This window comes from Oryctolagus cuniculus, chromosome 6 (genome assembly GCF_051225735.1).
Source record: "Oryctolagus cuniculus isolate XC-2025 breed Fujian yellow rabbit chromosome 6, ASM5122573v1, whole genome shotgun sequence".
In the NCBI taxonomy this organism is placed as follows: Eukaryota; Metazoa; Chordata; class Mammalia; order Lagomorpha; family Leporidae; genus Oryctolagus; species Oryctolagus cuniculus.
The window spans coordinates 113,079,172-113,105,245 of record NC_142872.1 but is presented as its reverse complement, the minus strand read 5'-3'; the positions used below and the strand labels follow the sequence as shown (position 1 = coordinate 113,105,245).

General features: G+C 36.9%; 1 protein-coding gene across 1 annotated transcript in view; it reads right to left on the bottom strand.

The window, feature by feature from the left end:
• The window catches only part of CNBD1 (cyclic nucleotide binding domain containing 1), a 506,061-nt gene that overhangs the window by 185,902 nt on the left and 294,085 nt on the right, over positions 1 to 26,074 (bottom strand). The window contains exon 6 of the mRNA XM_070075280.2: positions 23,200 to 23,393. Within this exon, the coding sequence (XP_069931381.2) occupies positions 23,200 to 23,393 (194 nt within the window). The remainder of the gene's footprint in view (positions 1 to 23,199; positions 23,394 to 26,074) is intronic.

The window sequence follows — 26,074 nt, the reverse complement described above, 5'->3', positions numbered from 1 at the left end:
TATAATTCTGGGTATAGTGGCAAACTGAATATCAGAAGGGCCACCAGGAACTTAATCTGACTTAAATGTCTTCAATATTTTTCATTACATAAAAAAATAAATCTCAACATATCATCAATTTATTTGAGAATACAAAGATCTGTCCATCAGAATAGGTATTCAAGATAGACTCCAAAGTGATGGCTTTCAAATTTACCTACCCCAAACAACTCAGATAAAGACTTTCTTCAAACAAAGACTGCTAAATTCCAAGATGTCTGAATAGGGATAAGACTTGCTGATTTTGACCCTGGGAAGATAACAGAAGAGAAGCAGAGTAACTGCACTCCCTGGGGAGAGATGGAGTGAAGTTTGCAGTGTAAATTCTATGGAAAGAAGTGAGACACCATGGAGCAGCATGGGCTACAGAAACACACAGCAGCAAGACATAACACCATGCAGGACTCACACAGCCTGGGCTGGATAAGACATCTCTGCTTGTAGCAAGGTGAAAGGAGACTAAGCACCCTGTGTCACGGGTGATATTGCCTGAGGGAGAACCTTGCGGTCCACACTGACTTTTTGAGTTCAGCCTGGAGTGCTAGCAAGGGCAGGGTGTCCAACTATCCCTGGGAACAGAGAGCACATGTCTTTCTCCCCATCCTACCACAAGGGCTCCCAAGGATATCAAGGAGGAAGTACCATCTTAATTTAAATGATACCATATATCTTTTCTGACCACAATGGAATGAAGCTGGAAATTAATAGCCTAAAAAACACTTTAAAATGTGCAAACACATGGAGACTGAACAACAATGTGCTTCTGAATTATGGGGAAAATATTAAAATTAGACAATAAACAAAATTGAGACCCCCCAAAATACAAAAGATCAGTGAAATGAATAGTTTTTTGAGAGCATTAACAAAATTGATGCACCATTAGCCCAACTAACCAAAAAAAAAGATGGAGAAGACCCAAATCAATCAAATCAGAGATGAAAAAGGAAATATAACAACAGATACCACAAAAATAAAGAAAATAACTGGGAATTACTAAAAAGAGCTATATGCCAACAAATCAGAAAAATCAAGAAAAAAATGGATAGATTTCTGGACATATACAATCTACCAAAACTGAGTCATGAAGACATAGAAAACCTAAACAGACTAATTTCCACAAAAGAGATTGAATTAGTAATGAAGACACTCCCAACAAAAAAAAGCCATTACTGGATGGTTTCACTGTTGAATTCTACCAATCCATTGAAAAGAACTAATTCTAAATTTTCTCAAGCTATTCAAAACAATTGAAAGGAAAGGAATGCTTCCAAACTCCTTCTATGCAGCAAGCTTCACTTTAATTCCAAAACCAAAGATTGATATAATAAAGAGACCAGTATCTCTGATGAACATTGATGCAGAAATTCTGAATAAAATATTAGTTTATTGAATCCAACAGCACATTAGAAAGATCATTCACCTGGACCAAGTTGGATTTATCCCTGGTATGTAGGAATGGTTCAACATATGCAAATGGATAAATTTGAAACATCATATTAATTAATATATTAAACAATAAAAACCATGTGTTTATCTCAATAGATGCAGAGACAGCATCTGATAAAATACAACATCCTTTCATGATGAAAACCTTAAGCAAACTGGGTATAGATGGAACATTTGTCAACACAAGGTAATTGATGACAAACCCACACCAAGAATCATTGAATTGGAAAAATTTCCAAAAAGATCCAGAACCCAACAAAGAATCCTACTTTCACCATTGCTATTCAGTGTTGTTCTAGAAGTTTTAGGCAGAGCCATTAGGAAAGAAAAAGAAATTAAAGTCATACAATTTGTATAGGAGGAAGCCAAATTATCCTAGTTTGCAGAAGACATGATCCTATATATAGGGCAGACAAAAGACTTCACTGAGAGACTGTTTGAACTCATCAAAGAGTTTAGTAGTGGTACAAGATACAAAATCAATACATGAAAAATCAATAGTATTTGTATCCACAAACGCCATGGCTAAGAAACAACTTATAAGATCAGTACCATTCACAATAGCTGCAAAAGTTTTTAAATTCCTTGGAATAAATTTAACCAAGAATGTGATAGATCTATACAATGGAAATTAGAAAGCATTATTAAAGAAGTAGAAGAAGACAAAAACAATGGAAAAATGTTCCATGTTTGTGAATTTGAAGAATTAATATCATCAAAATGTCCACACTATTGAAAGCAATTTATAGTTCCAAGTGATCACAATCAAAATACCAAGGACATTCTTCTCAGATCTAGAAAAAAATGGTGCTAAAATTTATAAGGAAACTCATGGGACTCTGAATGGCTAAAACAATCTTAAACAATAAAAACAAAGCCAGGGGCATCACAATACCAGACTTCAAAACATATTAAGGGCAGTTATTATTGAAACACCCTGGTACAAAAAGAGACACATAGACCAATGAACAGAGCAGAATCCCAAGAAATCAAACTAATCGTTGGCAAAGGCACTAAAATCAATCCTTGAAGAAAGGACAGTCTTTTCAATAAATAATGCTGGGAAAATTAGAAACAAACACCCTACCTTACACCTTATACAAACATCAACTCAAAATGAATCAAACAACTAAATCAGCAACCTGATACCATCTAATTTTGAGAGAACACTGGGAGAAACTCTGTAAGATATTGGCATAGGCTTTCCATGCCTGAAATACTCTCATGGGCATTTCAGCCGGATCCGCATGCCTTAAGGGCTGATTATGAGGCCAGAGTGCTATTAGGACATTTGTCATTCTATGGGTCTGCTGTGTATCTCACTTCCCATGTTGGACACTCTGGGGGAAAAAAAAAAAAAAACCTAAATGAAAGATCTCCATGAGTGAGATCCCAGTGGAAAGAATGGGTCATCAAAGAAGGAGGTACCTTTCTCTGAAGGGAGGAGAGAACTTCCACTTTGACCACGGCCTTGTCTAAAAATTATCAGAGTCAGTGAACTCAGGGGGCTTCCATAGCCTTGGCAACTCATGACAAGAGCCTAGGGTGATTACTGAGGCCATAAACAAGAGTGTCAATTTGTTAAGTCAACAACAGGAGTCACTGTGCACTTACTCCTCATGTAGGATCTTTGTCCTTAGTGTGCTGTACATTGAGATCTAATGCTATAACTAGCACTCAAACAGTATTTTTCACTTTATGTTTCTGTGTGGGAGCAAACTGTTGAAATCTTTACTTAATGTATGCTAAACTGATCTTCTGTATATAAAGAGAATCGAAAATGAACCTTGATGTGAATGGAAGGGGAGAGGGAGTGGATAAGGGGAGGGTTGCGGGTTGGAGGGACGTTATGGGGGGGAAGCCATTGTAATCAATATTCTGTACTTTGGAAATTTATATTCATTAAATAAAAGTTAAAAAAAAGATATTGGCATAGGCAACAACCTGGAAAAGACTCCAGCAGCATATGTAATAAAAGCAAAAATAGACAAATAGGATTACTTCAAGCTAAGAAGCTTCTTCTGCACATCAAAGGGAACACTCAACACAGTGAGAGGCAACCAACAGGATTGGAGAAAATATGTGCAAGCTATGCATCTGTTAAAGTAGTAATATCTAGGATCTATAAAGAATCTAAGATACTCAACAATAAGAAAATGAACTCAATCTTGATTGGTGTAAACCAACAATGGTGATCACGTTCACTGTTGTAAACCTGGGTTTGAAAGGTGAACATGTTATCCAGCCTGGCCAAAGGGGGAGAAGTAGAAACCAATGCCTTCCGTGGTTTGGTGGAAATGTTTTCTTCATTGACTAAAGGACACATGATGAAGAGTCACTCCCGATCCTGTGCCTGGAAGGGTGACACCAATGGAGGAGCAGATTGGAAGAAGAAGCCAGTGGGCAAATTTTGACAGAATGTGAAGTTGTCCCAGATGACACTAAATTATCTATCTCTAGACTGTCTATGAGGTGATAAATATCTTTATCACTTAAGCCATAATTGGTAGGAATTAAGATTATATAAACCCAAACGTTTTTTAACTGATACAGAGGTTAAGAAGGAATACTGTAAACATGTTTCATAAGAATTTTCATGTAGGGCCAGCATTGTGGCATAGCAAGGAAACCTATTGCCTGTGACGCCAGCATTCCATACGGGCACAGGTTTGAGTCCCAGCTCCTTACTAACGTGCCTGGAAAAGCACCAGAAGATGTCCCAGGTGCTTGGGTCCCTGCATCGAAGTCGGCAAACTCAAAAGGCTTCCATAGCCTTGGCAACTCATGACTAGAGTCTAAGGTGATTACTGATGCCATAAACAAGAGTGTCAAATTGTTAAGTCAACAACAGGAGTCACTGTGTACTTACTTCTCCTGTGGGATCTGTCCTTAGTGTGTTGTCCAATGTGAAGTAATGCTATAAGTAGTACTGAAACAGTATTTTACACTTTGTGTTTCTGTGTGGGTGCAAACTGATGAAATCTTTACTTAATGCATACTAAATCGATCTTCTGTATATAAACAGAATTGAAAATGAATCTTGATGTGAATGGAATGGGAGAGGGAGCGGGAGATGGGAGGGGTGTGAGTGGGAGAGAAATTATGTGGGGGGGGGAAGCCATTGTAATCCATAATCTGTACTTTGGAAATTTATATTCATTAAATAAAAGTTAGAAAAAAACATAAAAATAAATAAAAATAAATAAATAAATAAAGTGTATAACTTCAGGTAAAAACTTTTAAAATAATGAGTGTAATTATGTTAAGTAAGTCTCATTTGGATCATTTTAATGGAAATTTCTCCAAATTGGACATATCAAGCAGATAACAAAAAAAGCAGTGACAGAGAAGTGTAATATGCAACTAACATTTAAATGTTTATTTTTTCAATTATTTCCAATTCAGAAAGTTAAAATTGAAATTAACATTATGTAAAAATTTAGTGGCAGCAATGAATCAATAAGGCACAATTTAGAAACTAAAGAATAGTTTTAGAAGAAGAATATATTTCAGATCTTCAATCACATCATACACATATGGGTCAGGGCTTGTGTTGCAGGTTAAGCAGCCACTGGTATTCCATTTGAGTGCAGCTTTGAATTCTGGTTATTCCATTTCCTATCCAACACCCTGCTAATGTGCCTAGGCAAGCAGCAGAAGACTTCCCAAGTTGTTGACCTGTGGCCATCCACACGGCAGACATAGATGGAGTTTCAGGCTCCTGGCTTTTGCCTGGCCCATCCCTGGTTGTTGTGTCCATCTGGGGTATGAAGTAGCAGATGGAAGATCTCTGTCTCTCATTCTCTCTGTGTGTAACTCTGATTTGCAAATCAATCATTCTTTAAAAACAATCATATAATATATGAACTAATATGTTCCACATTTTACAACCATGTTGGCAGAGAGAAAGTAAAGCCTTAGAGGGGGAAGCCAACACACCTGATTACGTAAACATTGATGCATGTGCAATTGTGAAAGAAACATGAAATAAAAGAATGAGCATGTAATATATTGGGAGATCATAACTGCAATGTATGTATCAGAGAAACATTAAATCACTACTATGTCCAAATATATTATAAATCAATAAACAAAATGACAATGAAAAACCTGAGAGTAAAATGAGCCTAATATGGAAGAAGCATTTCATGGAAGCTATACAGAAATTCAAAAAATGTTTCCCTACCTCCCAATGTAACACATTTTTAATCTTATATAAAAGTTGAAATTAAGCCCTGGAAGCCTACTATAAAAACTGGTGAAATAAACAGAAATTATTTTGGTGTTCAGATGTACATAATAGAGTTAAATGAAAAGTAGTTTTTTACAAAAAGATTGGGGAATGATTTCTAAAAATTGATTGAAAGGCTTAATTCTATTAAGTGAGTTACTGAGATGAAATGTAAATCAATTATTGCTTATATGTTAAGTCCTCTTATCTTGTGATCTCATAAAAGCACTGGCAAAAATACTTAACACGTGCCTATAAACATTTCTCCTTTATTGTCTTTATAATAAGAGCTGTAAATACATCTCATATACAGTCTATTTCTCTAATTTATTTTTTAATAACTTATTTGCAAATAAATACTAAATTTGCTATTGTCCAATGTTTACTTTTAGTTACATCATACATTTAACTTTCAGTGAAAACAAGAGGCCAATATATGTAGTGATGATAAGAAATTTCATGTTTTAAAGCTATCATGTACAATCTGTATTAAATATTGAAATGACTGAGGAAACAATTAGTTATTAAGTTCCAATTTCACTATTAGAGCAAAAATGTTTACTGACTGACTTTGAAGTTTTGAACTTTTACACATTCCAGTACTGACATTTCACTTTAAGAACAACATAATTGCATGCATTTTAAACGTGTTAATTTTGACAAAACAAATGTATCCAAAAACAGTAACTTTAACTTAAAATAGATTAACTTCTCTGTCATTTGCAATTTAGTTGAGTTAAATTCACCTCAAAGTTCATTTTTGATAGTTCTAAGACTTTGTCTAATTAAACTAAACTGAATTTAATTTATTCTTATTTAAACCTTAAAAGTTCTTAGCATATTATATTAGGCATCAGAAAAAGCTAAGCTCCCAGACTTCAAGGATAGGAGTCAGTAGAGACCAACATCTAAGAGCAGCAGAGAACCATTCAAAGCACTGTGTGAATAAATACGATAAGGGACAGAGAGGAAAAATAAAAGCCCAGATTCAGAATGAATCCTTGAGGACTACTGTATATGGAGAGACAAGAAAAAAAAAAATGAGGGAACTGAGCTTAGGGAATGGCACACACAGAATGTCAAGATGTGCCTATTAGCAGAATCTGGAGGCAGAGGAATTAGACACCTTAAAGGTATATTGCTTGTCTCTGTCAAACATAACTTTGCCTTTACTCTTTCAGATATCCCAATATTGCACTTGACCTAGACTTAAATTATTTAAATATTTTCATATTTGTTTAAACAATTGATTAAGTTTTATGCTGAATCTAAAAGACAAAGTTGCTCTTCAATTGATTTATAAAAATCTGCACTGTTTATCCAATAGGAATTACTGTCGATCAATGCCTACTTACATTGATAAACTCTATCTCTAACGAAACCTAAGTTGTAAGCAATGTAAGATGCTCCTAGTCCAATTACTCTCCAACTGAAAGATACTGATTGTTCTGATAACAAACAGTAGGAACATCTTGTGTTTGGAAGATTAAAAGTTGGGATTAAATGGTTTAATAATTAATGTACTCAAAGTATTTTCATTCAAAATTAAGGGAACAAAAACCCTGGTTCAAACGGTTTTAGGCAATTTCCCTCCACCCACACAGTCCTCTCCCACATGATATACTATTGACTACCTAGTAATTGATAAGTAATTAATACAAAACAATAAAGATATTTGAGATGGAATTGAAGACATAAGAATAAAAATATCAACAATTAAATTCATGCAGCATGTACATGTTCTTATTATCTGTGCTTTACTTATTTATACAATTACAAAAGAAAGTAGAACCATTTCCTTTTCCTATATTAACAAGGGTTAAATGATATAATTATAGCTTCCAAAATGGCTGGAAATAAATATATTTTTGTTTACTTTATGTGCTGGTGCTAGTATCATATATTTAAACTATTTTATTTATACAGGAATGATGTGAGAATTTAGTCACTATTTTATTCCATTATCATCTCACTCCTGAACCATAGTAGTGATTACATAATTATTCTTCTCTCTTCATGCATGACATGACATACAATATCAGGCAATTTTGTTATTTTTCACATTTTTTCCACATACAGATAGTATTACATGCTACTTTGGGTATATGTCAAAGTCCAAAATTTCTAGTGTCCTCAAAACCTATAAACATCTTAAATATCAAATGCAAGATCCTCTATTCCCTTACCTTTATTTTCAGGTCCACATCCAAAATATCCTATGAATTTTCTACTATAGCCATACGTGTCATATCTTTCATATACTTTTTTACTCCCCAAAGGCCTACAATAGCCAGGACTGGGCCAGGCTAAAGCCAGGAGCCTAGAACTCCAACGTGATCCCCACGTGGGGTGCAGGGGCTGAAGCACTTGAGCTATTATCTGCTGCCTTTCAGTATGCACTTTAGCAGGAAGCTAGATTAGAAGCTGAGAAGCCAGAACTCAAAATAGCAGTCCAATGTGGGAGTCTTTTTTTTTTTTTTTTTGACAGGCAGAGTTAGACAGTGAGAGAGAGAGAGAGAGAGAGAAAGGTCTTCCTTTTTCCGTTGGTTAACCCCCCAAGTGGCTGCTATGGCCGACACACTGCACCGATCCAAAGCCAGGAGCCAGGCACTTCCTCCTGGTCTCCCATGCGGGTACAGGGCCCAAGGACTTGGGCCATCCTCCTCTACATTCCTGGGCCACAGCAGAGAGCTGGACTGGAAAAGGAGCAACCGGGACAGAACCGGTGCCCCAACCGGAACTAGAACCCGGAGTGCCGGCGCCACAGGCGGAGGATTAGCCAAGTGAGCCACGGCGCCAGCCCCAGTGTGGGAATCTTAAGCAGCAGCTTAACCCACTGTACCACATGTCCACCACAACTTCTTACAATTTTATTATTTCATGTCTTACATGTCAGTTTTTAATACATTTTGGATTTATGTCTATATATGGTATCAGATAACAATCTGATTCATTCTTTTATATGTAGATATCCACTTTTCCTAGTAATGTTACAGAGACTATCCTTTCCCCACTGTGTGTTCTTGACACCTTTATTGAGAATCAATTGATGGTAAGTGAATGGATTCATTTCTTGGCTATTTTGTTCCATTGATCTATGAGACGTTTTTATATCACTAATGTGCTCTTTTGATTACTACAACTTCATATTATATTCTGAAATCAGGCAGTGTGATACTTCCAGCTTTGCTCTTTATTCTTAAGGTTTCTTTGGCTCTTCAGGGTCTTTATGGTCCAACATGAATTTAAGATTTTTTTTATTAAGTAAATGTCATTAAATCTTTGATAGGAATTATATTAAGCTGCAAGGCACTTCAGGTAGTACGGACTTTTGAAAATGTTAATTCTGTGAGTTCATGAAAAAAATAATATTTTTCGGCCAGTGCTGTGGTTCACTTGGTTAATCCTCTGCCTGCGGCACTGGCACCCCGGGTTCTAGTCCCGGTTGCTCCTCTTCCAGTCCAGCTCTCTGCTGTGGCCCGGGAGTGCAGTGGAGGATGGCCCAAGTGCCTGGGCCCTGCACCTGCATGGGAGACCAGGAGGAAGCACCTGGCTCCTGGCATCGGATCAGCACAGCGCCGGCCGTAGCGGCCATTAGGGGAGTGAACCAACAGAAGGAAGACCTTTCTCTCTGTCTCTCTTTCACTGTTTATAACTCTCTGTCTCTCTCACTGTCTAACTCTGCCTGTCAAAAAATTTTAAAAAAAGAATATTTTCCACTTAATGGAAAATATCTTTTCATCATTGTTTTGTAGTTTTCAGTGTGTGAGTCTTATCTTTGTTGCTAAAATGCATTTTTGTAGCTATTATTTATGGAATTTTTTAGATAATTTATTTTTAGGGTAGAGAATTGCTATTCATTTTTGTTAAGTTGATTTTCTATATGAAATACTGAACTTGTTTATTAATTCTAAAATTTTTGATATACTCTTGATTTCATCCATATAAAATTATGATGTCTTCCTTTATTTGAATTATTTTCATTTCTTACTTTTGTACAACTACTTTGACTGGTAGTTGCAAAAGGGGGCATCCTTGTCTTGTTCCAAATTTTAGAAGAAAATTTTCTACTTTTCATCATTAAGTATAATGTTAGCTATGGCCTTTATTGTATTAAAGTATATTCTTTTGATACCTCATTTTCTGAGTTTTTATCATAAAAGGATGCTGAATATTGTGAAATGACTTTTCTGGATATACTGACTGCATTGCCTTTGAAGTCAATTATCCATTGCTACTATAAAGTTTACTTGATAATTTATATTCATTACTAATGTGTAGGGATCAAAATATAACATAGAGTTTATTTTTACTTTTTAAAATTTATTTAATGTGATGGGTGCATGGGCAGAGAGAAATAAACAGAGAATCATCTATAATCTTCTGGTTCATTCCCCAGATGCTCACCATGGCCAGGGATAGGTCAGGGTCAAAGCTGGAGCCAAGAACATAATCTACGTCTCACATGTGTAGGGCTGGTATCCAATTATTTGATCCACCACCGCTGACTCTCGGGCTCTGCAGTAGCAGGAAGTTGGAGTCAGTAGCCATGGCTAGGAATCAAATCCATGAATTCTTTTGTGGGACACAAACATCTCATCCTCCTGGGTAAGGGCTCACTTCTGTAGAGTGCTGATTTTTTCACAAAGATTTATTTGTTCATTTGAAAATCGAAGTGACCACGGAAAAAGGAGGGAGAAAGTGAGAGAGGGAGGGAGAGATCTTTCATTAGTGTATTCAGAGCCAAGAACTACTGGGTCTCCCACATACCTAGTAAGGACTCAAGCACTTGAGTAATCATCTATTGCACATTAGCAGAGATCTGGATTGGAAGTGAAGTCAAGAGGACTCCAACCCGTACTCCAACATCGGACACAGCCATCCCACACAGTGGTTTAACACCCTGCATCACGATGAACAAACTAGAGTCCTTATTTTTGGTAATCACTTTCATGTATCATTTTATTCAATTTTTAAAACAGCTCTATCAATGGAATATTATTTGCAATATTACTACTACTACATCTATCTTACAGATAAGGAAATGAAACTTTAGAAATTTAAGGCTAGAGTAGACATGGTACAGCAGCCTAGGCTGCCACCTGCAAGGCCAGAATCCTTTATAAGAGTGCTGGTTAGAGTCCCAACTGTTCCCCTTCAGATCCAGCTCCCTGCTAAAGTGCCTGGAAATGCAGTAGAATACATCCCAATAATTGGGCCACTGGGAGACCTGGACGGAGTTCAAGGCTCCTGGCTTTAGTCTAGACCAGCCCTAACAGTTGGGACCCTAGCAAATAAAAGATTTTTCTCTCTCCTCCCTCCTCCCTACCTTCCTCTCTCTTTCTTTCTCCATCTCCTTCTGTCTCTCCCTCTTTCTCTCCCCCTCCTGTCTTTCCAACTTTCAAATAAATAAAATAAAATTTTCAAAAGAAATAGTAAAAAAATTAAGAAACATATTCAAGGTCAAATGACTAGTAAGAAGTAGAACAAGGAGTTAAGCTTAAAATTTTTCTTAGCCTAAGTCCCATGTCCTTATATAATCACTTTTATTATTGTTTCACCTTGCATTTGATAATTGACTCACTCTTTACCTTCTCTCAGTAATTGGATTATAATTCTTTCTTGATGTGGATCTATATGGATATTCTATAAATTTTGCTAAGCATGTAAGTAGCTACAAAATAGTGATATGACAGTTTTCAGTGTCAATTAGTTCAATAAGATTTTAGGAATTGTGACAAAGCTAGATGGCTTCAGCAAAACTAAATTGTGACTAGAAAGAACACATTAGCACTGATGACTATACACAATAACCATGTAAAACAAGGTCTGAAAAAGAGGTTCATGGATCATCAATTATCCAGATACTCTAATAGGAAAGCTAAACTGCCTCATGACCTAATCAATGTGAATGAAAAACAAGATATAACCTATTGATTAGTAAAGTGAATTGCAGCATCCTCTGACCCTGACTCAATAGATTGAGGAGCACAGGATGCATGAGTCATGTGACAATATGGAGAAGGAGAGAAAAAGATTTAAAATTCATATTATAGATAAGCTTCTCCTCTCAAACACTTGACAATGTACTCACACAAGAGTTTAGGCTATCAATTGGCAAGAAAATTAAAATAATTAATGCCTTAAGCATTGATTGAACTCCCTGCTGAAGAAAATCAAATGCATGTGTGATGCCTAGGATAATATCTTTCAAGTACAACTTGCTTAGGTGGAAATGTTTCAGAGCCTTAGGATACCACGGTGATGCACACCAGATTAGAAGCCCCGGCATTAGTCTAGGTACCATCCGTAGCCATGTAGAAATGTTGTTAATAATGTTTTGTTAATTTTATTCAATAACAATATTAATGCAATAATGTTTAATAAACCTATGCCCTATGCCAGAAACAGGGCTGCCCTTTCTGACTTTATCTTCTAAACATGTCTCTAGCTAAGTGCTATTGTCATTGCCATTCTGATGAAGTAACTAAGCCTTAAAGAGATTTAGTTACCTATCCAAGGAAGCACAATCAGTAAGTAATCAAAAAAAGTAAATCTTGCTTTTAAAAAGTTGGCCTCAAAAATTAAGTTACATTTCTGCTTTACAGATGAAAGTGTGACTGCCACATGCATGGACAGTGGTAAAAGCAAAGGGAAAAAAAAAAAACTGTAGTTAAGTATCTCTATTCAACTTAGCATGTCTACCCTAGCCACCTCACTGGTTTATATCATTGCCTTACAAAGATACCATTAAATACCCAATACTAAAGTGTCTACTGAGGGTGAGTATTCTTCACAAAGACATTTCTTTCTGTTTTCCTACAAGCTAAATGACACCAGCATCTGAGATCAGTGAGTATACTTACATGAATGAGAATCATTTTACTTTACCTTTAACACGATCTTTAAAAGCAGCATTTACAGCCTTGGCAACACAGGCACAAAAGCATCATTTCTACAAATTGCAATTTATAATTCCTGTCTGGCCTTCTGTGATTAATAGTATGGCCTTTAAAATCAACAAAACTCTATTCTACTTCATTCTAATTCAACCTGTACTAGCTATGTTACCTTGGACAAGTGGTTCCAGTCTTAGTTTCAGGATGACCTGGATACTCTATTAAAAAAAGTCTTACTTTACTCAAGTTTTGCAAGAACATAGTAGATATTCATTAAATATTAGTCATTGCTATTACTCATCATCTTCTTTATTATTGTTATTATCATCAGGCTTGTGACTGGAGTATGAACTTTTGTTACTTCATGGTCTCATCCAGCACAAAGGAAATTCAAAATTTATGAGACAATGATTTTAAAAGATGCTTATTTGGGTTCCAAAAATTTTTGAAATCTATGTATACTTTTTTCATAATACACATTTTCTAAGAACTAAAGACACTTATGTAATCAATATTTCATATACTATTATTAATCATTTGGCGATATAAACAAAAATGTTCATTCTATATTTAATAATTTTTTACAACTGATAGTTTATGTGTTTTTTTTTTTTTGACAGATAGAGTTAGACAGTGAGAGAGAGAGAGAGAGAAAGGTCTTCCTTCTGTTGGTTCACCCCCCAAATGGCCGCTATGGCTGGACCTACGTCAATCCGAAGCCAGGAGTCAGGAGCTTCCTCCTGGTCTCCCATGTGGATGTAGGGGTCCAAGAACTTGGGCCCTCCTCCACTGCCCTCCAGGGCCACAGCAGAGAGCTGGACTGGAAGAGGAGCAACCTGGACTAGATCCGGCGCCCATATGGGATGCCAGCTCTACAGGTGGAGGATTAACCAAGTGAGCCACGGTGCCAGTCCCCAACTTATAGTTTATGTTACAACATATATGAACAATTGTTTGACAACTCTACAGAGTGTTAAATAGACATCTCATCTATGACTCAACTATTCCTAATATCTTTTCAAGTGAAATAAAGTCATCTGCCACAGAAAGCCTTATAAATGGAAGTTCTCTTTTAGAGACTACCCGGATGTCTACAAACAGTTTAATAGATGAGTAAGTTGTAGTATATTCATATAATTAGATATTTCTCAGTAAATAAGTGCAACAACTACCAATATATTCAACACAATGAATATGCTTGTCCTTCACAAATATAATACCTAGTAAAAGAAGTCAAAGGAAAAATACTTATGTGGATTTCCATCTGGATGAAATTATAGCAATAGAAAAATACTAATAAAAATCAGATGGGATGAAGCTTCCGGAGAATGCAACTAAGTGAATATTTCATCTAAACAGAATTCATAAGCTGTGATCCTAACCCCCAACGTGATAATATTAGGAAGTAGGGTCTCCAGGTGTGATTAAATCAAGTGGGTAACTCTCCCCTGATTAGAACTTATGTATTTTTCAATTGGCTCAAAGGTGTTGGTTTCCTCTTGTATGCCATAGGGATATAGTAGAAAGGCATTATCTATGAACCAGGAGGTAGGCCCTTTACCAGATACTAAATGTGTCAACACATTGGTCTCAAATTTCCAGATCCACAACTGTGAGAAATAAATTTGTATTATTAATAAAGCATGTCAGTTTATGGTAATTTTGTTATAGTAGCCCAAACAGAGTCAATGGGATATACTTGGTCATATAAGGGATTTTATATTGATATGGGACATTGCGTGTTGGGTTCATTTGTAAAAAATGATTAATATATATACTTAAGATCTGAGAATTTCATAATATGCTCATTATACTTCCATTTTTAAGTGCCTAATATTTGCAATGTTTTCAGAAGTAAAATTCAAATGATATTGTAAAAGTGAATTTCACATTTCTTACAGAAATATACTAGGGCATAAATCAATAAGGACTTTCTTGAACTCTAGCCATGTTTGCTTTCTTTAGAAGTAGGGAAAATAAGAAAAACTATTAAAATATAGGATCCTGACTGACTTCTATAGTGGCTTTCCCAGCCTGCATTCCCACCAACAGTGGGTTAGTGTCCCTTTTTCCCCACATCCTCGCCAGCATCTGTTGTTGGTATATGAGCCATTCTAACCGGGTGAGGTGAAACTTCATTGTGGTTTTGATTTGCATTTCCCTGATTGCTAGTGATCCTGAACATTTTTTCATGTGTTTGTTGGCCATTTGAATTTCCTCTTTTGAAAAATGCCTATTTAGGTCCTTGGCCCATCTCTTGAGTGGGTTGTTTGCTTTGTTGTTGTGGAGTTTCTTGATCTCTTTGTAGATTCTGGTTATTAACCCTTTATCTGTTGCATAGTTTGCTTCATATTGGCGCAGCGGGCCAGCCGCAGCGTGCAGGCCATGACAGCCATTTGGCAGGTGAACCAATGGAAAAAGGAAGACCTTTCTCTCTCTCTCTCTCTCACTGTCTAACTCTGCCTGTCCAAAATATATATATATATATATAAAAAATTTTATATCAACAACTGACTACACACCCACATACAGACATAAAACACCAGAAATTTTAAAATAAAAACTATTTTATAGTTATGACTATTAAAGACATATTTAGATCTATTTTATACCTCCCATATTACTATTTTCATTTAAATATGTACAAAATGGGTTTAAATCTAATTTTCAAATTCAATGGTACATGACATTAATTTATATGGAAACATTAGCATCTACTTATCTAATAAGTAGGTAATAAGTAAAAAATCACAAGATTTTTAAAGTTTTTCTAATATTACTACTTAGATTCTGGGTACATTACAAAGAATTTGCTTGGTTGAAATTCCTAGAAAATGTTATTAAAAATCTATAAAACATTTCAGACACATATTCATATCTCAATGCTATTTGAATATCTCATAGCATGGAGTATTTTTTTGAATCTTTGACTTCCTTTGACTTTTGCCTGACCGTTTCCCTAAATAAGGGAATTATTACCTTCATCATAGATCATTCCTATAATTTCTTTTATTGTTCCTATCTTAAGCCTCTTTCATGTGAGATCCATAATTCACACCCAAGAAGAGTTAGCTTTTTAAAGCACACATTTTTTTGTGTCACTCTTCATCATAAAAACCTTCAATTATATTCCAGGGTCTGTACATTACATTCTTAACTATTAAATCTTATAAATGTGGTCTTTTAAAATTTGGAATATCCTTGCCTCCCAAGCTGTTACTTGCATTACTACCTCCTTAGCTCTCTATAGATAGATAGATAGATAGATAGATAGATCTATAGCTAGCTATATCCCTCTTTAGTCTAGAATGTTCTTTACTGGCCACTGAAATACTAATTTCAAGGCTCATTTCTTTCCTTCTCATATAGGAATTCTCATTTCACCTTGCATACATTTAAGTTTTAGTGTAAGAAGAATTAACTGAAGTTTCACAAAAGCTTCCCTAGAGTGCCAGTGCTTTGAAAATAAGGCCAAAGTTTCAGATATTTTCCCTTAATCTCGAAGATCTCAGTAAAGACTAAATGACACAATTTATAAAAAGTGTCTTGAATGGTGCCTAATATATATATATATATATTTACATATATACATATTTTTATATATAGTTAACTTGAATTAAATCATTTACAAAATGTTGTGATACACATAAATATAGGGTTATGGAGTTACATTTATCTGAGACTGATTTTTTTAAGTAATATTTCTAAATGTGAGAGAGAATGAGAGATCCTCAATCCACTGGTTGACTCTCCAAATGCCCAAAACAACCATAGCTGAGTCAGGCTGAATTTGGAATCAAGAATTAGTATGGGTTTTCCACATGGGTTGCAGGGACTTGAATCATACTTGCTGCCTCCCAGGGAGCTCATTAGGAAGAATCTGTATGGGAAGTAGAGTGGGGACTCAAACCCAGGCACCCTGATATGGGATATGGGCATCCCAAGAGACATCTTAACTGCTGCATCAAACATTTGCACCTATCTCAGAATGAGATTTCAGCAAAGTTCTCTTGAGGGTCATTTTTGTTGAGTTTGTTTTTGTTGGGACAAGTAGAAATAATCATAATCACACAAAGAAGAAGGATATGCTTACAGTTTACTATAGTTGGAATGCAGGTTACTGTGCCTAGAATAAGATACACTCACAAACCAGTAAGAGGAGAGGATTGGAAAGGCATAGCATGCAGATCATAAACAAGGATGCATTTTGTCTGCTAAACTAAGAAAATTGCAATGTATGTTTAAAACCAAAGGGAATGATGTAAAAATCTTACAATAATTTTTGGAAAGAAATATGGCCATATACTACAAATTAGAAGCAAGTAAGGAGTTACTGTAGTAATCCAAATAAAGAAATCCGGATGTGATAAATATGGGGCACTTTTTCATTGGTTCGTTTTCCAAACAACATAGTTATTGCTTAATAACAGAACCATTCTCAAAAACAGGCAATGATGTGCCTATGACTCTTAGTCAACACCATACTTCTACATTCTAGACTCAGATTCAAAACTGCCAACTTGTTCACCTAGTCACAGAATTGGCATCTGAAAACCTCAAACCTAACATGGCCAAATTAGAATTCCAAATTTTGCCTTCCAAATCTTCAGCTATCTGAATCCCTGTAAGTCATAATGGCATCTACCAATGTGCTCTGTCCAAAATTCTAGAAATCATCAGATTCTCTCTTTCTTCCTTATATCCAATCTGCAACAAGCAATTTCTATCAATTTTACATCCAATATATGTCCTAAATCCACAGGCAATACATCTTTGCTGAAAAAACATGTTCAAGAAGCCAATGTATTTCTTGTGCATGATTACCAAAATTTCACCACTTTCCCTCCTGTGCTACTTTATCCAAATCCTCTCCACTCTACCCATAGAAGCCAAAATGACCTTTGTACTTTTTGCTCCACTGTTTTTAAAAAGATGGTAAATATTTTAAATGTGGCCTTTTCATTTTTTTTTTTTTTTTTGACAGGCAGAGTGGAGAGTGAGAGAGAGAGACAGACAGAAAGGTCTTCCTTTGCCGTTGGTTCACCTTCCAATGGCTACCGTGGCCGGCGCGCTGCGGCCGGCACACCACACTGATCGGATGGCAGGAGCCAGGTGCTTATCCTGGTCTCCTATGGGGTGCAGGGCCCAAGCACTTAGGCCATCCTCCACTGCACTCCCTGGCCACCGCAGAGAGCTGGCCTGGAAGAGGGGCAACCGGGACAGAATCCGGAGCCCCGACCGGGACTAGAACCCAGTGTGCTGGCGCTGCAAGGCGGAGGATTAGCCTATTGAGCTGTGGTGCCGGCCGGCCTTTTCCTTTTTATATTCAGCAAACAATTAATGGAACTAAAAATTTGATCAATTATCCCTTGGAATACAATTTTCAGCTAGATTCTTAGTAGAATAGCAGCAAAAGCATAATTTTTAACCTAGAAATCCTGATTTTCTATGATTTTTGGATATCAAGTATGTGTTTGTTATGTTAGTTTAAATGTAAATGTTATTAAAGCACTCTTTGAAGACAGAAAAAAATGAATAGAAAGATCACATCCACTGACACATAGCAAAATATCTATGCAGGGAAGCCCGGCAGATCTGATATGAAGATAATGAATTTGCTCAAAATATTGTGAAGGAACGTTTCTGTGGACAGGGCAATGAATTCCCTGAGAATAACAGTAATTAAAAGAAACTGGAGTCTGACATAGTTGCCAGATTCCTCTTGCTGAAATTCATGAAGCCAGTGATTTTTTTTCAAATAGCTAATATAGTTACTGTGTTCTCGATATAGATGAATTCTTGCAGCTAAATTTAAAGCCAAACTTCAAATGTGCTTGAGACTTCCAAAGTGACCTGTAAGCGCCTTCTCAGGACAATGGGTCAAACATTTCCCTTGCTGTCCTAACACTTTTCTCCTCATTCTATTGTTTCCCTCTCTGGTCTATTTTCATTTATGTACTTCTTCATTCTGTATCACCTCATGCAAACCTTTATTTTAACTGACCTGTGTAACTACACCAGTCACTACACAAAGACAGATTGAAAGGAGGAGTAATACATGGACTGACTTCAGTGAGTTTACTGTTGAATGAAAACTAAAACTAACAACACCATCTAGGAGCAAGTGCAAGGTGTATCAGGGAAAAGTGAAAGTCTTCACAGAGGAAATGGGGCTTGGTTAGTGAAGAATGCACAACAGACTGCTAAGACACCCCAAGGAAGCATCTCAATCCAGGTACAGAGAACAAAATATGTAAAGACATGAAGGCAACAAGTGCTTGGACCCCTGCACCCGCATGGGAGACCAGGAAGAAGCAGCTGGCTCCTGGCTTTGGATCGGTGCAGTGCTGGTCGTAGCAGCCATTTGGGGAGTGAACCAATGGAAGGAAGACCTTTCTCTCTATCCCTCTCTCTCTCTCTCTCTCTCTCTCTCACACACACACACACACACACACACACACACTGTCTATAACTCTGTCAAATAAAAGAAAAGAAGACATGAAGGCAATATAAGCTTACAGTGAACTACAAGCAAATTTTCATACCTAGCAAAAGTCATACAATGGGAGCTAAGCGCGTTTATGAAGGGCCCCAAAATCCAAAGCAAAGGCATTAGAGTTCTATCTTGTGGCTAGAAATGACTGAAATATTTTATGCAAGAGAGCCACAGAATACATTTGTTACTTCTACAAAAGACATTCTAGTGATAATGAGAAAGATGAATTAAGGGTTTATTAGGCTATATGCAGGTTAGGAGGTTGATACACTACACTGGCAAGAAATAGTGAAAACCTGAAGGTGCAAATTTGACAGAAAGATAGAATGAAAAACAAAAACATCATCAACATCCACTACAGGTAAAAACAGAGCTTTCACAATGTTCTAGGCATTATTCTCAGGGCTTATATAAATCTTATTTAAAGCAAACAGTGCTTCACCAGGTGGGTGTTATTGGCCTGGGTTTACAGATGTGTAACCTAAAGAGTAAAATCTGAATTTCCCATGTTTCCAGAGCTATAAAACGGAGTCTGAATCTCTAATCTGTGCTGTTAAAAGGGGTGCTATCAGGGCCACTATGTAAGGCCCCACAATGTGGGGAGGGTGCAGGAGTAACTAGCAACTCCTTCATTCTCTACAATAGTTAGCGGAATCCCATACAATAACAGGATAGTATGCTACAGGGTTAAACAAAAAAGGCAGTACCCAAAGTAATAAACTATTTTTTTTTCCGCAAGCACTGAATGAAGCCAACTGAAACAAGTCAAAACCACAGGACTACAATGGACAGACCACACACCACTGGCTAGACATTTGTTTAGGGCCAAATCTTCCCACTCTCTCGCTCTTTTACTGCTACATGCAATAATGCCATTCAAGAAGAGGCATATGTCTGACCTGCACCAGAGCAGAGGAAGCCAGGACTTTGCTTTCTTTGTTGAGCATTCATTACTATGCCCCATCTCCATCCTACAATCAATATCCTTTGTAAAAGTTGTTCAAGGAGTCGGGTTTGAGCATTGTTCCAGACTCTGTGCTTGCCTGCCTTGTAATAAACCTTCTCTCAGCAAAATACCGTGGCTTTGTCATCTGGCTTTCCAATTTACACGAGCAAAGGGAATCACCTTGGTTCAGAACAAAATTGTCTCTCTTTTACACTGATCTACAAACTGTCTTTGAAAGACAGACAAGCTCCTTCATTCTGACATTTTCCTGGCCACTGTAAGCCACAGTGAACTTGTCCTTTATCTTGGTGCTACCATCCTCATTGTCAGAACCAGCTCCTGCCTATTCATGTCCTGTCTCCCTTGTTTGTATAACAAGAGTTGCTTATTGCTTGTGTCTCCTGTGTGAGGGACAAGGAAGGTTTTTTAAGAATTTTTAATTTTAATTTTTAATTAGTTTTTAACAGAATCATTGTGACTTTTGATACATAATGCCTCATATGAGGGGTCCTCTGGTTTCATCATAATGTTGTCAGACAACAGAGCTCGTGACTGTGTGCGTGTGCATGTGCACACAAGGATGGGCACTGATTTGGATGCCTACTTGGAAACCAATTTATACAAATTCCAAACCAGAGGCCAGATCTTTAAGAGATGTAAATAGGGGCCGGCTCTGTGGCTTAGTGGGTAAATCCGCCGCCTGCACTGCCAGCATCCCATATGGGCACTGGTTTGAGTCCCGGCTGCTGCACTTCTGATCCAGCTTTCTGCTATGGACTGGGAAAGCAGTGAAAGATGGCCCAAGTACTTGGGTCCCTGAATCTGTGTGGGAGACCTGGAAGAAGCTCCTGCCTCTTGGCTTCAGATCAATGCAGCCCCAGCCATTGCTGTCATTTGTGGAGTGAAGCAATGGATGGAAGGTCCTTCTCTCTCTCTCTCTCTCCTCTCTCCTCTCTCCTCTCTCCTCTCTCCTCTCCTCTCCTCTCCTCTCTCTCTCTCTCTCTCTCTCTGCTTCTGCCTCTCCGTAACACTGCCTTTCAAGTAAAATAAAAAAATCTTTCAAAATAATAGATGTGAATAATATATGATCACCTCAATATTCATAAGAATTGGAGGGTAGGGACTGGGTTACTATCATTATCATTGAGACACTAACTTTATAAGGATTATCAAGGCAATTAGCAGCCTATCTGCAAAAGATAATATGCAATTGGTGAAGTCTACTGTTTTATATTCAAAGTTAATGAGGTAAATTTCTATAGAAACCATAAAAACATTCTCAGGTCAAAGATGTGAACTTTATTAAGTTATATTGCTTAATAAAAATCTATTTTTCCTACGTAGAATACTATCAACATACCTGATTGGGAAAAAAAATGCAGCCCTGAAATCTGAGACAGTGGCATTATGACATTGGTACATAAAATAACTCTCATAGTATCTGTTCCTTTGAAGGGACATATAGAACACATGAAAAACAGAGTTTTGGTCCTGGTTTGGTTCACAGTAGTTTCATTAGGTCCATTAGTCACAACCATGGCCTTTCCTATTGTCCCTAAATTTATTGTTTGAATGGCTACTTGGAGGTTGGCAGAAGTTTTACCTTGAGTGCCTGGCTTGTGTAATAAGAACCATTATGGTCAAGAAGAGAAAGTAAGCCTGTGAACTTTCTCTCTGTCTCCTTATTTCTATCCCTCACCCCTGACCTGGGTCAGGGTAGAAAATAAAAAACATTACCACATCTCAAGTGGAAGGACAGAGAATGTGCTGCTGTCAAAGACCTAATGCAAGATGCAGAGCTAGCAGTCCCCACCCAGTCTCTATTTTCCTCATGAAGATAGTCCTTAGGGACAAAAAACAGAACCTAAAAGATAGTTTTATTACTACAAACCCAGCTAGGACATATTCCTAATTATAGCTACTGTATCAAAAGTTGTATTTCTGCAGAGCAGATTAAAATGGAATTAGGCACATGATACAAGGCCACTGCTATGGTAAATAAGGTTAAATACCTTCTTTCCCATTCACAAGGATAAAGGCAGCCAACCAGGAATAGATAGTACTCATTCATGTGACATAAACATCAGTGGATGTGTATGGACTTGTCTCATTTTTATCCCTGTGCTTACTTTTTTTCATTGTATCCATGTTCGTTCTGTTACAGGTTTTCCTTGACTTCAACTCAAAATGCTAACAAAACAACAAAACATGTCTTTAATGGGTTTTGTTCGATTCCTCTTCTGTTAAAATTTGAGACACCTAAATCTAGAACTGGTTTTTTAGTAACAATTTTTATCAAATCAGAACTTAAGCCCACTTGGAGTCTTCAGAGATCAAGAAAGATACTTGTGGGGGCTGGTGCTGTGGCACAGCAGGTTAAAGTCCTGGCCTGCAGTGCTGGCATACCATATGGGTGCCAGTTCAAGTCTCGACTGCTCCACTTCTGATCGAGCTCTCTGCTATGGACTGGGAAAGCAGTGTAAGATGGTCCAAGTGCTTGGGCCCCTGCACCCACGTGTGAGACTTGGAAGAAGCTCCTGGCTCTGAATTGGGCCAGCTCTGGCCAGTGCGGCCATTTGGGGAGTGAACCAGCAGATGGAAGAGCACTCTCTCTCTCTCTCTCTGCCTCTCTGTAACTTTGCCTTTCACATAAATAAATCAATCTTAAAAAAGAAGAGACTTGTGTTTTTGACTGATAGTCTTGAAATGTTACATATAAACACAAAAAGTTCTTCAAGTAAGAATTTGATTGTGATACAGTCAACACATTCATTATCCTAGCATTGCTTTTGCTTCACTTACTTTCAAAGGTCCTTCATGATCAATCCCCTGTCTCTCCCACTTAAATTACTTGCTGCTTCTCCCTCATCTCAATCTGTCATATCTTCCTCGTTCAATGATCTTGTCACATTACTATTGTCTCAGTTATCAAATACACCACACACTTCTACCATCAAGCATTATGCTGTTGAAATATAATCAAATTTCAACTTCAATATTAATAGCACAATTTAATTTTTTAACGAAAATTTAACAGGACCCTACAGATATTTGGATAGTTGGATCTCACTATTTGAAAGAGAAAAAAAATTATAACCATGCTACCTTGTAGCTTATGGAAAAGTAATTATTCATTTCTTACCTTAGAGTCACGTAAAGATGAACACAGCTTAGCAATTTCAGAGCTTCTCAAGTCTTCAAAGATCACAAAGCTACTGAAAGTCTGAGGCTTGTAACCAACTGCTGAGTCCCTTCCTCCAACCAAATTATTACAAAACTGTGGCTGAAGTCGTGCTACACCTTTCAGTATTATATAAAAACCATCATTTCCAGTCACTGAAATAAAGCCAAAAAAGATATATGCTTTACTACTTAATCTCTTTGATATAGACATGAATAGCATATATAGTACATTTGCCGTACTTTCCTTCTAGTACATGCTATGATGATAATTTCAATGTGGCACTTAGGAAACTCAAATAACGAGAACAAAGATAGGTGTACACATTTAGAATGTTCTTTTCAGACAGTTATATCTAGTAACCCATTGCCTCAGAACTGATAGGTTCTAGCAGAAAGCAACATGCCAACAAATCATCTTAATAGATTTAAGATGTTATGGGGAAAATGAGAACAGAAAAGCCTTTAAATTTTTAAAAATATAACATATTTACTCTCCTTAAAGAATACCAAAATACTATTTTGCTTATTTTATATAAGCAAGTCATATACCTACTATTAATACTTATTTGTCTCTTCTCTGGACATGATGATGAAGACTTATAAATCTTAAAAGGGAGACTGAGTTTCCAATAATTTTCCAACTCCACATATAAGTCTCCACAATCTGCCACCATCGAATCCCAGTTCCTAAAGTTCCACTTGGAGTCTGCAGATCTGGCAGGTGGATGCTCATGTGACCATCTGAAGGCACACCTGTCTGTTCCGCTCTTCTGAAGTCTGCCACTTGGAATTAGCAGGGCAGGGGAACTGGATCATACATTTTCTCATTGTTAAATTTTTTACATTATCTTATAAATTTGAAGCCAATTATTGTTATGTGAGATAGCCTCTTACACTTTGCTTATTAACTTCACAGCAATAAGTTATACGAACTCTACAAGCTAATATTCAGGGACAATCATTTGTCTTTTCAGACAACAAAACTTGGCAAATGCATGCTTTTGTTCTGACCTGAGGCTTATTAGTGCTTACCTTGAGCCCCATCCACGCACAGTGACCATAGGCAGGTTTTCCTTTATAAAAGATTTATTGTGTTGGGCTGGCAGTGTGATATAACAGGTTAAGCCTCTGCCTGCTGCAAGGGCACCCCATATAGGTACAGGTTTCAGTCCCAGCTGCTCCACTTCCAATCCCGCTCCCTGCTAATGTGCCTGGGAAAGCAGTGGAAGATGGAATAAATATCTGAGCCCCTGCCACCCATGTAGGAGATCCAGAAGAAGCTCCAGCTCCCGGGTTTGGCCTAGCCCTGCCCCCACCAGCCTTTGCAGCCATTTTGTGAGTTAAAAAGTTGATGGAAGATTCTCTCTATATATTTCAAATTAAATCATTTTTAAAATAAAGATTTCATTAGAAAGGCAGACTGAGATAACTCCCATCTGCAACAACTGGGGCTGGGCCAGGCTGAAGGCAGGAGCTGGAACACTATCCATGACTCCTGTATAGGTGGCAGGGGACCAAGTACTGGAGCCATCTTCTGCTGCTTTCCCAGGCTCATTTGCAGGGAGCAGGATTGGAAGTGTTACAACTGGGACCTGAACCAGTGCTCCTATATGGCAGCATCTTCACTTGCTGTGCCACATTACCAGCCCCAATTTTTGCTCTTATTTAGTGAAAAGGTTTGCTTTTGCTTGAATGCCTCTGCTTAAAATAGATCCCATTTTGGGTAGCCCAATATTGTTTATTAAATATCTAATTAGTGTGGTAAGGGCACTGCAGACACATTTAAAAGATAATTATCATATGAACAAAACGGGCACTATGGGTAGTAAGCCAGCTGTAAAAGTTAATCTTACAATAATTTTGTGAGACTAGTAATAATTTAACCAACTAATAGAGGAAAATAGCAGCTAGGGGAAAGATATATTCTAATATATACAGTTATGTTTGTTTTTGTATAGATTTCTCCGGCACTTCTTAGCTTATAATAAAAGTTCTGGAAAAAGATGTACTGTGTGAAACAATTTGACCACAATGCCTGCTACTTGTCAATACAATCCAATCTCTCTCATTTTCTTTCTCTACAGTAATCACAATTTTATTAGATTTTGCAATTGTCATGTTAAAAATTCCATTGCCCATATTCAATAATGATATTTTTAAATGGTAATTTGTATGGACAGTGCATACACCTAAAATAACATTGAGATGTATACCATTCAAATGCAATGCTATTTGGTTTGAAAGTCTTTAGTTAAGGGAGATAGATAGAAGAAATATAGTAGTATTGAGTGCAGTCATGTACTTTATGATTGACAAGGAATATTACCTGTAACAACTGTTCAACAGTTATCTCTGTCTTGCTGTTCATTTGAATAGTGGCATCAATGTATATGAAATGATTAGGTCATAACTGGTAAATGGCTTGTATCAACCTATAAATATCATAATATTTCCACCTTAGTGATAAGTAGAACTCCTCTGATGCTTTTATTTCAGTCCTTTGCTAATGAATTTTTACAAAATCATATCTGTTTAGAATGCATTAATGTTCATATTTGCATGATGGAACATATAATACCAAAGTTGGGCTTTGAGAAGTTAAACTAATTTGGATAGCCTCATTTGCACAGAAAATTATTTAGGGCAGAAAATATCTCATCAATCCTCAAACTGTATTTATAAAAAATTTGAAATGATGCTATTCCGGAAGTTGCTAACTCCATTATGCACAAATGAGATGCATAATAAGGTATTTGTACTTTAAAAGAAAATGTTTTATCAATGTTAGGTCAATATCATTTAAAATGGCATATATATATTATTCTTACTTAATA